Source organism: Adiantum capillus-veneris, chromosome 9, assembly GCF_014529385.1.
Source record: "Adiantum capillus-veneris isolate H3 chromosome 9, ASM1452938v2, whole genome shotgun sequence".
Classification (NCBI taxonomy): domain Eukaryota; kingdom Viridiplantae; phylum Streptophyta; class Polypodiopsida; order Polypodiales; family Pteridaceae; genus Adiantum; species Adiantum capillus-veneris.
This window is the reverse complement of record NC_140939.1, coordinates 36521822-36538336: the sequence shown is the minus strand read 5'-3', so window position 1 is coordinate 36538336 and position 16515 is coordinate 36521822. Positions and strand designations below refer to the sequence as shown.

At 40.7% G+C, this 16515-nt stretch overlaps 1 protein-coding gene across 1 annotated transcript; it reads left to right on the top strand.

The window, feature by feature from the left end:
- Positions 1-967: 967 nt before the first annotated feature.
- On the top strand, positions 968-11224 carry LOC147450352 (sulfite exporter TauE/SafE family protein 4-like). The gene is made up of 11 exons (XM_086520704.1): positions 968-1111; positions 1187-1346; positions 3112-3312; positions 3404-3481; positions 3578-3651; positions 3728-3811; positions 4538-4588; positions 4680-4768; positions 4840-4886; positions 4963-5056; positions 10946-11224. The coding sequence occupies exons 1-11, from the start codon at positions 1037-1039 to the stop codon at positions 11112-11114; spliced, it is 1122 nt and encodes a 373-aa protein (XP_086376830.1). The 5' UTR covers positions 968-1036; the 3' UTR covers positions 11115-11224.
- The last annotated feature ends 5291 nt before the right edge of the window (positions 11225-16515 follow it).

Genomic DNA, 16515 nt, shown 5'->3' with positions numbered 1-16515 from the left:
GAGAGAGAGAGAGAGAGAGAGAGAGAAGAGGGTATTGAACCCCTAGCTACGGACGGGCAATGTGAACCCGCTCTTAATTCAAGCACTTTAGACCAAAGAGTGTAAGTGTCTTTCGACGAAAGGGCAATCCCTTTGGTCTAGAGTGATTGAGCTATTTCATTCACTCCCCAAAAATGCAACCAAAAGCGAAAGTTCAACCAATAGACAATGTAGCTAAGGAGAGGGATTTCCCACTGTTTAAGTGTAGCGCATGCCCACCCGTCCTTAAAAGTGACGGACATACATATACTCAATGTGTATCCAACTTCATTTACAAAAAGAAAATCTCATCCACACAAAACCCTCCCCCTTGGAACGTGCTTCTTCCAACAATTTTATAGTGCAATTTGCGGAGGATGCTCATAAAGCTTCATTGAGAAAAAGTGTGCTATCACGTATTGGATGATGTGTGCAATCACTTATTGGATGGTAAATTTCTTGGAAAAAATTAATAATCACTTATTGGATGATGAACTTGTTGGAAAAAATTAAATATCACTTAGTGGATTATAAATTTGTTGGAAAAAATTAATACAAGGACCTGCTACTCTTATGAACTAGGGGAGGGCAACGGTGAACCCAATCTACTAACATAATATGGCGGAAGGGGGAGCCCTTTACACGTGTCGCAATCTGCGACCTGAAGACTAAAGTCCAAAACAAAAACAAACCCTTTTGCACGCGATAAAGAGGGGGAGAGGGAGAGAGAGAGAGGCCGCCGAAGGCGATCGGCCGTACTAGTCTTATTGATGTATGATCGTGAGGCATAACTATATCACCCTTTATCTAACACGTTTTGGAAACTATATCACCCTTTATCACCTCCATATAAATATATCCCATTTAACACCTTTTGGAAACTATATCATAGGTAAGTACCGCAAACTGTCTCTTACACGTTGAAAAGCATCTCTCCACACACGAAGAAATCAAGGCTCGTGGGGTTGAGTTTTTCTGTATAAATCGCTGCTCGCTTTATAGCATCTCTGTCTCTCTCATGTGCACACGCACACGCACACCCCCAGTTAGTGTTGCGCATGCTACCAATATGGCTTCTCTACAACACTGGCCGGTAAGTTGCAAGCTTTTCTTCAATACTGTTTGTTGTGTCGTCGACGTGTATCATGATTCCTTTTCAATCATGCAGGCTCTTAGCTTCACCTGGAGATGTTGCTTAGGCTCCGTGGTGGGGTTCCTGGGTGCGGGGCTAGGCACTGGTGGGGGCATAGGCGGAGGATCTATATTCATTCCTATGCTAAACTTAATCCTCCACTTTGATTCTAAGACATCTGTTGCTCTCTCCAAATGTAAGTTTTCTTATTTTCTTACTTTGATGCTGATGTATCTTTGACATCCTAATCAATTTGACTAGTCTATCAATTAATTAATTTACTCTTTTTTAATATCTTAGGTTTACATGCTTGTATATTCTTATGCATATGTAGATTAGATCTTAAGTGTACATGTTTGCACATCAAAGAGAAAAAGAGAGGACAATTTTAGAGAGAGATTGGAGAGCGGGGAGGAGGGAGGGGGGGGAAAGAGATGCCGATCTTACCCGAAGCAATTTTGGAAAAGAGGAAGCTCATTTTTTTGCCGCAAACAGCTCAAAATGGGCTTACGGCTTGATTTGATTGTAAAGTAGTATTAATAACATAGTTGGTCGCATGCGCCAAACGGCCATCCACTCTATGATCGACTGTATCCGTCATGAACCACACCGGGGGATCGTTGACACCGCCACTAGGGCCATCGGCTCCCGCCCACAAAGAACCACAAGTCGTGGCCATAGCTCACAAAGCTCATGAGCTCTCTCTTCTCACACTCCCCAAATGGGGTGCCTATCCTGTATGCATACTGTGCCCGACCAACCTTCAACATTACCTATGGGGCCATACCCTTACCACGTGGAGGCTCTTCACGCACTTGACCCCCAAGGGGCCCCCAAGGCCTCATAAAATTCAAACACCTGCCATTCTTTGCCCGATAATTATCGAGCCGCAAATTCTCATCAGAAGCTCCCCTTGTCAGCTAAAATTCCCCTGTCTTTGCTGCACTTTGACTTTACTGGCCCTCCAATCGAGCCGTCCAAATCCGCAAAAATGTATATGCCACTCCCCGACTAGTAATTATCACCGACTTTGACCTTCACTATCTTGTAGGTTTGGACTCCGTTTGACATGCCGTCAATTCTTATGGTCTTCATATACCCCATACTTTGCATACAAATCCTGGCGAGCTTCAAAAACTTTAGATGGCACACTAACCAAGGCCACCAAACCGACACAGAACTGGTCCTCAATAAAACTTCAACTAACAGTATCTTGGCAACCAGGACTCCGATTGTTGATTTGAAAATATTGACATGCTCCACAAGATGAACGCTTGAGGTCCATGTAATCGTACCAACTCTAAACACAACTCTTCAACTGCTCTACCCATTTAGGATCTGCAAACCACTTCAACTTTGAAAAACTATATCTTGCACACTCTAGCTCCATTTGAGGGACCGCTTGGACTGGCATGCACAATATCTCAAACTCCACATTCCCAAGAACAAATCCAACCCTTCACAGACAAAGGTTACCTTCCATCCCATATGGCCCATTTTAGAGCACTTTTGGCCTAAAAAACCACATCACACATACATCACATCTATCACCTATCTGCCCAGGTTTTTTACACCTGCTTTAGTACTTTTCCATGAACTTATTAGCATACATACCAGTACTTATGTCCTCTATTATGATCGACACACTTTGACTACACCAAGGCTGAAGAACCCTTAGTAGTATATGTAAACATATATGTGTTGAGATATACAAGGATATGAAAAAGGAAACTAAGAGCTTGAAAAAACAGTACTTGTTTTGTCAAAAAGGCTCAGAAAAAGAGTATACATCTTACTATTGTTAGAAGTGTGTGCCACGTCTATGACACTGTATATTTTTTTGTTACCAAAATTTCTTTCGAGTCACTAGTTTTGAAAATGCTCCAATAAGTTTAATAGATTCCAACCAGCATATGATAAGGATTATTTATCACGGTCTTCTTTTGCTACTTGTTTCTCAGGCATGATATTGGGTGCTTCTATATCAACAATATTTTATAACCTTTTCCAAAGGCATCCAACAGATGATGTGTCTCTTGTAAACTATCTAGTAGGATTTTTATTGATGCCCATGATGCTGCTTGGGATATCAATAGGAGTCAAATTGAACGTTCTATTTCCCGGATGGCTTATAACTGCCATTATTGTGGTAGTTACACTAGGTAATTTCAATCACTTAATTTACTGACGTTCACTACATATGATTGGGCAAGTGGTTTAGAGACATGAACCTAACTTTTAATTTTTAATTAGTGACTACCTCCAGGGTGCTTCAAAAAGCAAGGAACAAATGGATAGATGAAACGAACCAAAAGCTGTCTACACAAGATGGTTTGTATTTTCTTTTGTCAAAATTGAAGAACATAAATTTTATAGTTTTTTATCTAGTAGAAAATGGACTCTAAGAAACATCTTGATTGTTTGCAGAGCAATATTGTGATGACTACTCAACACCTCCTCCACATGAGAGGATTTTTTCAGATATGATTTCCTCAAATCTGGTAAGCTATTTCTTGAATATAAATTTGGGTGACTAACCAACAATGGTTGATTGTGATATTGTATATGTTTCTTTAGAGTATATTGAAACAAAACCTCTCATGGATGATAGCTTTTATGGTCTTGGTGTGGGTGGTACTTGTCACTCTGCAAGTATTGCAGGTATGCCATCTTTTCTATGTGAGATTTTTTATATGTATTTATATGAGCTTTTATGAAACCGTCACAAAGGTGTTCAAGTATACAAAGACATTGTTGTAGAGAGATTTTAGCAAGCTTGATATAGTCTCAAGAATAAATGCCAACTTTAGAGATTTATTCAATTCAGTTTATAAATTATGTTTGCAAAATCTACCTATCAAGAAAATCAAAAGTCCTAGACCCCTATATTTCACGTTACACTTTCGAACAGATCAAGGTTTCAATCCATCCAAAAACCTAATATATGACCCACCTCTACTTTCTGTAAAACTTGTTCAAGCTATTAAGGACACTTATTAATTTCTAGCTAGCTCGGTAGGTAGACTCTTAGACACAAATGCCAAGTAGCTTATGGATATATGGAATAGTGAATCCCTACATGTAAGTTATACACAACAACTACTTGATACATTGAAAATGGAAGCCACATTTCATAATTGCAAGGCAGCATCTACAAAATATCCAAATCGACTTATTGTGATAATAAAATGCTAGTAAAAAATCTTAGTAAGGAATACCTTTTATCATGATAAGAAAAATAAATTCTATTCTAGACGAGCATATAGACTAACTTGGTCAGCAAAGTGATGATAAAATTAATAAAAAATTGTAAGGCAAAGGTTTAGTACATAGCTAATAAAGGGAATTTTTTTTTTTGAGACCCATAATATTTAGTGCCACTTGTAGGTCCAAACTCGAACATGTAGTCAATGGTATTGGCTATTCAACTCGTTACAGGTATTGATTACATATTGACCATGTCAAGTTCCTTATCTAATTACTATTGACAACAAATGATGATGTACTTTTGTGCATACGTTTACCTTAGGTTCCAGTAGCAGTTCTCACATTTGTTTTGGTGGCCAATAAAGTCTACAATGCTGCTTCTACAAATAATGAAATTAAAGAACCATTAAAGTTAATAGTCATTGGTGCAATAGGTAGCACACTTGGAGGCATAATCGCTGGCATGGTTGTGCTTGGTGGAGGTTTTATTTTGGGACCACTTCTTTTGGAATTTGGCGCACACCCGTAGGTATATCATGCATGTGTTATTATTATATTGATATGTGTCTTTAAATGATGCTTAATAAAATATTTTTTCTACTCAGGTTTGCTCCGCAACAGCCACCTTTATTATGATGTTTACTTCGGGATTAGCGGTTGCTCAGTATTCATTTCTTCGCAGGTTTCCTTTGTCATATGGTATACCAACTATATTTTCTCGTAAGGATTTATAAAAGAATTGTCAATCATACTTTTCATATATTTCTCTAAATTCAAATGAGTAATGTGATCGAATGTGTATTGTATCTGTAGCATTGCTTTTATCGGGGGGGGGGGGGTGAAGTCGCGGAGCGGAGCGTGGGTCGACTCTCTCTCTCACACACACACACAGTGAGCTTACACAGTACAGTACGCAGAGAGATGTTAGAAGGGTTATCTCCCAAATCCTTAGTATTCACAAAGAATATGTTAGTATATACAAAGAGTTAGAGGTAAGTGAGTTAGGCGGGCGGCCGGCCATATCCGCATAAGAGGCCACTTGGGCTTTAATCCCAACAACCTCCCACTTAAAGTCCAATGTGGCACTTTAAGTAACTGTAAATCTATGAACATAAATGTACAAAGATTTACATGGCTGCCATCTATCCAATGCCCAATAACTCACGACAATGCACAAAGCCCTCTCCTGGAAGTCCCTTTGTGAGTAGATCAGCAGGATTGTCCTTGGTGTGGATCTTCAGCAGTTGTATCTGCTTGTCTTCAAGTACTTCCCTAATGAAGTGGTACTTCACATCAATATGCTTAGTCTTCGAATGGAACACTGGATTCTTTGCCAATTGTATAGCACTTTGACTATCACAATATAACTTTGGCATATCTGCATTGATTCCCAAGTTTGCAACCAATCTACCAAGCCAAATAGCTTCTTTGCATGCCTCATTTGCTGCAACATACTCAGCTTCTGTAGTAGACTGCGTAACACAATCTTGTAATCGAGATCGCCATGATATGGCACCTCCAGCCAATGTAAAGACATAGCCTGATGTAGATCTCCTCTTATCCAAGTCTCCTGCATAATCTGAGTCAGTGTATCCTCTGACACTCAAATCCTGACTACCATAGCATATGCGCATACTCTTTGTATGTTTTAAGTATCTCATGATACCTTTCACTGCCTCCCAATGTTTCTTGCCGGGATTTGACATATATCTGCTAACCACTCCCACTGCAAATGCAATATCCGGACGTGTAGCAATCATTGCATACATCAAACTACCCACTGCAGACGCATATGGAATTTTATCCATTTCAGCCTTTTCTTCCTCAGACACAGGACAATCTTGTTTGCTAAGTTTCACATATGGTGGCAATGGAACACTCAATGCCTTTCCCTTCTCCATATTGAAACGTTGCAAAACCTTGTCAATATACTCTGTTTGAGATAACCAAATCAACTTCTTTGATCTGTCTCTCTCAATGCGCATACCAAGTATATGACTTGCCTCACCCATGTCTTTCATGTCAAACGATTTTGCCATCTTTGACTTCAAAGCTGAAATTTCTTCCAAGTGTTTGCCAGCAATCAACATGTCATCCACATACAAAATAAGGATCAGCCAACTGCCATCCTTAGCCTTCTTTGTATATAGACAGTGATCGAACTCACTACGTTTGTAGCCTTGAGAAAGCATAAACTGGTGGAACTTATGGTACCATGCCCTCGGTGATTGTTTTAAGCCATAAAGACTCTTTAACAACTGGTATACCAAATGTTCCATGCCTTTCTCAACAAACCCTTCTGGCTGCTGCATGTAAATTTCCACATCTAAATCACCATGCAAGAACGCTGTCTTGACATCCATTTGGTGCAACACCAAATCCAATATAGCAACCAATGCAAGAAAGCATCTCAATGTAGTCATCTTGACCACTGGAGAGAAGACTTCATCAAAGTCAATGCCTTGTTCTTGCTTAAAGCCCTTGGCAACAAGCCTTGCTTTGTACTTTGGCTGACTATCATGAGCGGTGATCTTATACCTGTAAACCCATTTACAAGGTAGAGCCTTTTTGCCCTGTGGTAATTTAACCAACTTCCATGTCTGGTTTTTATGCAGAGCTGTCATCTCTGACTGCATGGCCAACTGCCATTTTTTCGAGTCAACCACCTGTAATGCTTCCTTGTAACAAGATGGTTCTCCGCAATCTGTGAGCATGACATAATTTAGAGATGGCACATAACGATCAGGTGGTTTGGAGACACGCTCAGAACGTCTCACCACAACTGATTCTGCCTCTCTAGCCACTATAGGCTGTTCCTGAGCCTGACCATGCTGTCTTGATGTGCTAGCACTAGGTCCATCTTCCCTGAAGACAACTCTTCTGATCTCCTCTGTCTTCTCTGGCTTAGCGTGAAACTTGGCTTCATTGAAATGCACATCATTGCTACGAATAAGCTTTCTGGACTCAGGATCCCAAAGCCGGTAACCCATCTCGCCCGATTCTCCGTAGCCAAGAAATATACACTTCTTGCTCTTTGGTTCTAACTTATTTCTGAACTCCTTAGGAATATGGCTATAAGCTTCACAACCAAAGACTCTGAGATGCTTATACGAAGGTGCCTTGCCTGTCCATAGCATCTCGGCCACTGCACTCTTATCCAGAACCCTACTAGGAGACCTGTTGATCAAATGGACTGCTGTAGCCACTGCTTCCGCCCAAAATCCATCAGGCAACTCAGCATTTGACAACATGCTTCTGACCTTCTCTTGTATGGTCCTATTCATACGTTCTGCAACCCCATTCTGTGAAGGATTATATGGTGCAGTAAGTTCCCGCTTAATCCCTTTTTCTTGACAAAAGTCTTGAAAAGCTTTGGAAACGTACTCTCCACCATTGTCAGTTCTCAAGCACTTCAGCTTCTGACCACTCTGATTCTCCACCAGCTGCAGGAATGTCTTAAAGACCTTGAGCACCTCATCCTTGTGCTTCAAGAAGTAAACCCATACTTTGCGAGAATAGTCATCTATGAATGTACAAAAGTACGCTGCTCCCCCTAGTGACAAACTAGGCATTGGTCCGCATAGGTCACTGTGTACAAGAGCTAACCGTTCGTCCCTACGATTCCTCTTTGATCTGTGCGGTTCCTGTGTTTGCTTACCATAAACACAATGCTCACAAAACTCGAAATCTTGAAATGAAAAGCCAGGCAAATAACCATAATGAGAAAGTATTTCCATTCCTCTTTTTGACATATGTCCCAACCTACGATGCCACAGTGACACACTTGGCTGCTCAATCACATTAATTACATGGTTTTTAACCTCTGAAACATGTAAAGTGTACAGAGTTCCTGACTTGCTGCCATGTGCTACAGTCATCGAACCTTTGGAGATCTTCCAAGCGTTGTTCCCAAAAACTGTCACATAACCCGCATCATCCAACTTCCCTGTACTAATCAAGCTCTTTCGGATTGCTGGAACATGTCTGACATTCTTGAGCCATAAAGAAGAGCCATTCTGAAACTTCAACTGCACATCTCCCACTCCAAGTATGTCACAAACCTGCTCATTGCCAAGTCTGACATAGTCTTTAGTAGCCACATATGATGTAAACCACTCTTTGTGCGGAGAAACATGTAAAGATGCCCCTGAGTCGATAATCCAATCACTCATAGCATGTCCATCCTCTGCAGTCAAGAAAACAGAATCAAGATTGCTTGTAAGGAAGATGTCACCAGCTGCTATACCAGAATCACTGTCTGAACCAGATCCTGTGACATTCACCTCTTCAATCTTCACTGAACTCTTCTTTTCATCTTGCTCAAAACTCTTTGTTTTGCCTTTTTCTTGTTTCCACTTCGTACAGTCTCGCTTCATGTGACCCTTCTTGCCACAATGGTAGCATTCTATGTCATCCTTTGACTTCGAATCACGAGACTTACTTCGGTTTTGTGCCTTCTTACCCTTCTTCTCTTTAAACTGTTGTCTCCCTTGAACGACCAAAGCACTATTGCCTTTGCCTTTGTCAATGTTCTTCCTGTTCACTTCCTCTGTGAGCAAGCTGCCTTCTACATTGGCACTTGTAAGACCTTCTGGCGCGACAGAATTACTTAACGCTGTACGAAAAGTATCCCAACTGTCCGGCAAAGTGATTAAGAGAAACATAGCCTTCACTGAATCTGGAAAGACTATCTCTTGTGCTGTTAACTGGCTGAAAATTGAGTGAAATTCATTCAGATGATTTGACATGGCTGTCCCTTCCTTCATCTTCAAATCCACCAATTTCTTGAGCCAGTAAATCTGAGAAGCAGCACTTTGTTTCTCGTACATATCACATAGCTTTTGCCATACGCCATACGCTGTAGTCTCTTCTGCTACGTTGAAGTAAACATTTTCTGCCAGTGTCAGCATGATTGTGGAACAAGCTAACTCGTCAAGCTCTTCCCACTCATCTTGAGCCATAAATTCTGGTCTCTCCCCTTTGAGCTTCAGTGGCTTCACTTGTTTTTTCTGCACCAAAACCTGCCAAATCTGCTTCTTCCAGAATGGAAAGTTTGTGCCATCCAGCTTCTTTATGTTGTAAAGAGTCTCACTGTGAGAAGATGCCATATCTGCCAAACTGTTTACTCCTGAGAAAAATCCGGGAGAGTTTCCCCTGTAAACTGGCCTCTGTACACAGTAAACAAGCTATAATCAACAAACTGAACACCTCTCCTCAGGAACTGTCAGTATTTTGAAAATTTTTGACAGAGTCTCCCCTGTAAACTGAGCTCTGGGAACCAAAAGATAGCTCAAAAAACAATCATAAATAGCTGACCAGTGACAAATCCTGTAAGCATACACTGTCTCCTCTCTGGGCGATGACAGAACCTGTATCTGTCTCAAGACTGAACTCTGAACAATGCCTCAACGGCCTGACGCATAAGATGCAATCCAGTGTCTACACAAAGTCATACATCCTAAGGGATAAAAGTCGCCGAAGAGGATGCGTGTAGAGGGGAACTCCAGCAACCTAATCCACCTCACACTGGGTAACCCAGCCCCCAGTGCTTGGCTTCAAAAAACCTCACACACGACCCTCTCAGATGGCTCAGCAAACTGCCCAGAACTAGCATACATCCTATAATAGACCAATCACTGTCCTATGACCGCTGCGGCGGTCTGTCTGCTAGCGTGACTCACAACTAGCAGACCCACAATCACAGTACATCAATCTGCAATACATGCCAGTGGTGTCAAGCCGTCGTATGGCCACACCTCCCCTGGAACCTGGCAAGCACAAGAAGTAGCAATGCAGACTGCAATATATATATCTGATGATATATATGTGTACCTGGTCTATAGATGATGCTCTGAAGACGAATAAGTGATGTATGTCGATGTCGATATTGATGTCGACACCTCCTGCTTGCCAATCTACACAAGACGGATTTCTTTGCGGCTGAAATCTATCTTCTGCTGTAGTGCTCAGAACGAAATTCTGAGGGCATAAACGGCTTCGAAAGGGGGGTAAAACTCCAGGTCGCCTGATGGAAACGCTCCCGGAACGCCGAGTGTGAATTTTCGAACTCCGGATCCAGAATCTGCCGGAAAAGTGCGCGCGCGCGCGATTGCGCAAATCCGCACTGAACCAAGGCTCTGATACCAATTGAAGTCGCGGAGCGGAGCGTGGGTCGACTCTCTCTCTCACACACACACACACAGTGAGCTTACACAATACAGTACGCAGAGAGATGTTAGAAGGGTTATCTCCCAAATCCTTAGTATTCACAAAGAATATGTTAGTATATACAAAGAGTTAGAGGTAAGTGAGTTAGGCGGGCGGCCGGCCATATCCGCATAAGAGGCCACTTGGGCTTTAATCCCAACAGGGGGGGGGGGGGTTTGGCATTTGTTGGAGGTATGGTGGGACAACATGCCATGCAAAAATTGGTGAAGAGTTTGGGAAGGCCTTCAACCATCCTCTTTGTATTATGCTTTTTGACTTTGTCTAGCACCATTTTGTTAGGTAAGCGATCCTTTCTTGTTGGATATATTGGCTTTGTTGGTTTCAAAATTTTCTTTCTACTAATACGTGGTTGTTTAGCAGGTGGTTTGGGTGTCAAGAATGCCATCTTAGATTGGAGAGAAGGAAAATATATGGGCTTTACCCATCTTTGTTAAGATTTTTTACACCTGCCAAACCTTGGTTGGTAGTTCACGACATCGAATGGTGTTGGCAGGCTGTGGAGCTAGAGTGGCGGGGTACGTCCTCATGAGGGGCCCTATGTAGCCATTCTCTCTGTCTCGACATGTCTTCCCCTCCCCCTTCTTCAAACTTGTTAGTGTGAAGTCTTGATTGTTGCAGATCTTGGATTTCTAGCTTTTATTTGGGTAGTGGTATGCATCTCTTCTGTTATGCTTTTGCTACTGGCTGATTTGGGCAGGCGTGAGGAGGTTGGCTATGGTGGCTCTCTATCAATCACAAGAAGATTTAGAAATTTTCTCATATAGGAAAACGGAGTCTTTTTCAGTGTTTTTCATACAATGCATAATATCATGAGCTTCTGCTCGAGAGGCACCGCATACCTAGCTAGGTACGATTGGGGGCAAGGGACCGCCGACCCCCCCATCGGGGCCGACGGTCCCCTACCCCCAATCGTACCTAGTTAGGTATGCAGTGCCTCTCTCACAGAAGCTCATGATGTTGAGGTAAGTCACAATGTGGGAATTATTGTGAGAATCTATCCAAAACTTCTTGTGAATCTGTAGTAATTCATTTCTCTTGCTTTCGTATCGGTTAAGGGCTTCCGTTAAAAAGCTCGTTAAAAATAAATAAATGCCAACTTTTTAGATCTTGTGAAATCAAGAATAAAAACTTCAAATTACATTCAAGGGATAAGGTTATGCAACACGTCATATTATAATTTTGAAAAAGAAACATTGATTTCATTCTATTGATAGTATATGGTGCATTTCATTAAAGGCCAAAACCTTTAAAGAGAGGAATTCCAAAGATCTAGTAAGGATTTTCGAGCGAATAAAAATTCTAGCAAATCTCACAAACAAAAGAGAAAATCTTATGTAGCAATAGCAAATTTAATACACTTTTGTTAGCACACAAATATGTGCCTTTAATTTTGCAAGCACATCGAATTAATGGGAATCTGAGGCGATCCGCTCCTATTTGGGGAGAAATGAAGAACAAAAAGAAAAGACATGACAACGTGTCGGGCAGGGAGCACGGGGAGAGTGGAGCCGGGGACGCATCGTAGCAGCTGGGGTCAACATGTGTAATGCTGGCAAGAGTTGGTTGTTTTTATTTATACACTGTGTCGTTGCGATGTTGTGTGTGCGATGGTCCCGAGGAACCCAAAGGAGAGCTCACTGTAAGTTGACCTGCTGGTTGTGTTTTGTTGTTTGTATTTGTGCATCACTGCTCGCGTTTTGGAGCTTGTGTGTGTGTGTGTGTGTGCGTGTCAGAGGGTGGTGAGTTTGATGCGTCAAAGGTTCTGGTAGAGGTTTTCTCTGAACATTTTGTCTCATAGTGTGTGGTCGTTGTGCTGGTAGGACCAAAGGGAGCATAAAAATATTTGTTGTGCTGGTGCTCGCTGTTTGTGCATCCACATCATGGTCCGGTTAAAATGTGAAGCTCGAGCTATAGCAGAACTATATGAATTCACTGTCTTAAAGAGAGCCAAACATAGTAAAGTACAGCGATGAAAGGGCAAACTGTTAAGCAGTTAGCAAAGTGATGGAAGTCAGCGTCACTACCTTTGTAGGGGGTGAAGACATAGACATACGCTTGCTGGAACGAATGGAATGCTTTCTTCAAAATGAAACACTCGTCGGTTTGTGTGCGGTGGACAGGGAAGAAGCTCTTTTTTAACTCCGTTTGAAATGGTGGTCCGGTTGTGGGCAACATCACTTATTACTGTCAACAAAAAAGTCAAGGCATATCTAGGATGGGATAAATCAATGCCTCCGGGTGGGATGATGCTGTGTTGGGGACTCAAACAACGAAAGATACACACTTTCGAAGGGATGATAGGCTATTGTTTGAAGGAAACTGGTGACCCGCTTTCAAAAAGTCATGCATAACATTAGTGTTGATGATGTGAACCCTTTAAAGGTGTAGAGCTATATAGCTTATACGATGCTCATCAAGAGAAGAATAAGGTTTGCCTGACACACCGGCAAAAAATTTTGATAGAGCATTGATGCTTTGGAAATATAGCTTATGTAGCCCTGTAGTTTATGATTTTCTATCGATATTGCATAGAATGGTCAAGACTGGTAAATACTATCCATCTTCGTCGTGGGTAATTCCACACCAAGGGCGAGGCATGAAGCTAGGTAAAATGAAGGCCCTATGGTAGTGTATGATACATCCAATAAATACCAGCTCCCAAGATATTGTTAATATCTTCGTCAACAACAACATGTATGGCATAACCCATCCACGATCAGATTGGTTTCTGTCGTGCTAGCAAGAGAGGGAAAGGTAAGACGCCGTGTTTGCACAGACAATAGTTAGCAATCAGAAGTGTTTGTGATGACAACTATCTTTCCTAGCCCGGCAGCTATAGTTGCTGATGATGCTGATATGGATATTCATGTGAGAGATGCACACATAGGGGAGGACTACATGCCGCTCGTGCATGAAATTGGTGTCACAAAGGTCGCTTAGTGCACTGATTCTGGTTGTTTATGTTCTTCGTTCTTTTTTTTTTATCGCTAGAATGAGAGTAATGATAACACGTTGATGGTTGCAGAAAAACAATGGATGACCAGAACGAGAATGAATTTGTAAGATCTCTAATTTTTGGGTCTCTTTTAAAAATTAAAAAATAGCTTTTAATATCTATTTTGTTAAATAATGACTTAAGATGCTTGTTTGACAGTATTGAAAGGTTCTAAAGTAAGAAGCAACATCGTTTCTATATTCCATTAGATTAGACGGATGTTTGGTGCACTTTTGAAAAGATCCCTGTTTCTATATTCCAGTAGGTTAGACGGACGTTTGGTTTGTTTTTTTATATTTTTTAATACTTTTAAGTGCTTTTTTACAAAAAGCAAGGTCAGATCTTTAATATATGTGTTCCAAGGAAGCTATGGTTTAATCTTATAAAAATATGCTTTTTTAGTACTTTTTACGCTATTTATAGTTTTTCATGATTTCTACTGCTTTTTAGTGAAAAGCGAATCCGCTTTTTTATTCTAGTGGTGGACGAGGGGAGCCCGTGGTTTAATTTTTAAAAATTTAGCTTTTTTTGTCTTTTACTTTATTTTTAGCTTTTCGTGCTTTTCGACGTTTTTGAAAAGCAATGTGCTTTTTATGATGACCTAAATGTAAAAATATTAGTTTTAGTCTCTATCAAATTTAAAAATGATCACCCGCGATAAAAACAGGACTAGATAGGATTTTAACGGAAAATATTTAAAAAAGAATCAGTACTGTAAACATCGGGGCAGTACGAGAAAGTTATAATTATGTCTGGACATTAAGGTGCGGTATAGTCTAGCTACAATTTCCATTAGTTGGCTAAATACTGCTCATATGGTCAATTTTGCTGTAAAAATTGAATGCTAAGTGGGAGGGTTGACCACCAAAAGCAAAGGCTTGTTTTTAGAAAAGATTGGAACTTTTTTTCAAAAGGTTGGGGCTATTCCAAACAAGAAACTAGCGCTACCTATCTGCTTGGGGCACACTCCAGCCAGCTGCAAAGCCTAGAAATTTACCTGCAGGCCTCAGTTTTCAGTGTCATATATTGTATCTACTACCGCAAGACTATACGTATCTATTATATGGAGTGGAGTAAGCTCTTCATCACCATCTCCATAAGCTCTTCTCTCTTGGGAAGAAGAAGAAGAAGGATATTCTCTCTCTACTTGCTTATTATCTTCTCTCTCGTTTCATGGTGTAAGCGCTCTCCGAAAGCTTTCATGGCAGATACCTCTACATAACTCTCATCACTGCTTTCTTGCAGTAAAGCAAGAAGCTTTTTTACAATCCCTCATCGATTCTAAAGCACGGTGAGAAGCTCTAAAGTCCATAGCCATCATCTCTCTCTCTATATGTAATTTTTCTGAGTAGTCATCCTCTCGATGATTGTTTTTTCACATACAAGTGCATGTATGGATCAACCAAGTACATACAAAGTTGTCCCATGATTATTTCATCATGTTTAACAAGCTGATTTATGCACATAATGTGTTTATGATCACGTGCGTGCATAAAAAGCGCTTTTGGTTTCACGTCATAGAAGCAATAGTGACACTGTTTAGGTCATAAATCACAAACTTTTATGAATCAGCCCGAACCCTTTATACTAAAGATAACCACATCATTTAGAACATTTTTTCTCTTTGGTGTCATCTGAAAAACACGCACGAGCTAAGAGACATGGTCAAAAAACATCTTGTTACCCACTGCACAACCAAAAATTTTCACTCCAGGCTCCTTGGAGAACCACTATATAGATTCTCTGGATGGGCAAACCCACTTAACCAATTGAAAAACTTGATGAAACTCAATGATAAATGAATTTAGGTCTCCGTTATCACTTCGGGAATGGGAGTTATTAATCACTCTATAACCGGTTTTACCTACACGCCTAGGGGTCCTACCAAGGGGGGGTACCATATGACGTCGTGAGTTGACCGAGTTATTTTTATATGTTTTATGGCTTGTTTCATTGAGTGGATTTCAACTATTAGATGGCCATATAATTATGTAAGAGTATATGTTCAACATCCCGAACCGCATAAGCAGATATGAATAAAGTGGCTTTCTTTTGGGGTTACCGTTTGTTGTGCGAGTACCACATATGGTCAAAGTGATGCGATAGAGTGATATTCTATATTATGGATCTGAACTTGATGCACGGGTTTGAGGCCAAATACTTTCAATTGCATGTTTTGCATACTTCTGAAAATGCCAAAAATCTGATTTTTGCATATGTGTGAAGTTACGGTTTATGGTCGACCTAAAGGTTGGGGTTGTTTTGCATGGAAACTCATGGTGTTGGAATGTTATCATACGATATATGAAAACTCATGGATTGATGTGGATGCCTCATATATGTGGTTATGACTATTTTCCACCTTTCTAGGTCAAAACTAGCTCTATGTGCTAGAGAGGTGAAGTGCAGATGTGATGCATCAACTTTGCATGGTTGGATGTTGTCTGTCAAAATTAGATTTTTATATCATGATTAGTTTTTGGTCAGACTCTTTTTATGCATGAAATAATCACATCTTAAGGGTCACATATGCGGACTCCGATTGGATTGCAGGGGATATGTCAAACTCCAAATGTGGAAATTGGTTTAGTGTGATTATGATTTATGGTTAAGCGCTGAGATTCTCTCATGGATTATGGTGAGAATTTATGAACTTACCCTAAGACCGAAAAAAGAAACATGGATATCCAAAAACATACTTTCTTTAGTAATGGCTATAGGATGCGTTGGCATTGTTATGTTTAATGTATGGGGCCGATAGTACGAAAACAACTACCGACATCCCTTTAGCCCGATACCTTGGAGGTTACTTTTTGAATTATCTGGAAAGTCACTAATCTACAATCCTCGCAATGTAAAAATTTTATACAATGCCTACTGCAGACCTCAATGCCTTGCAGATTGTGCCAAACATTTACAGTTCAGTGGGATGGGA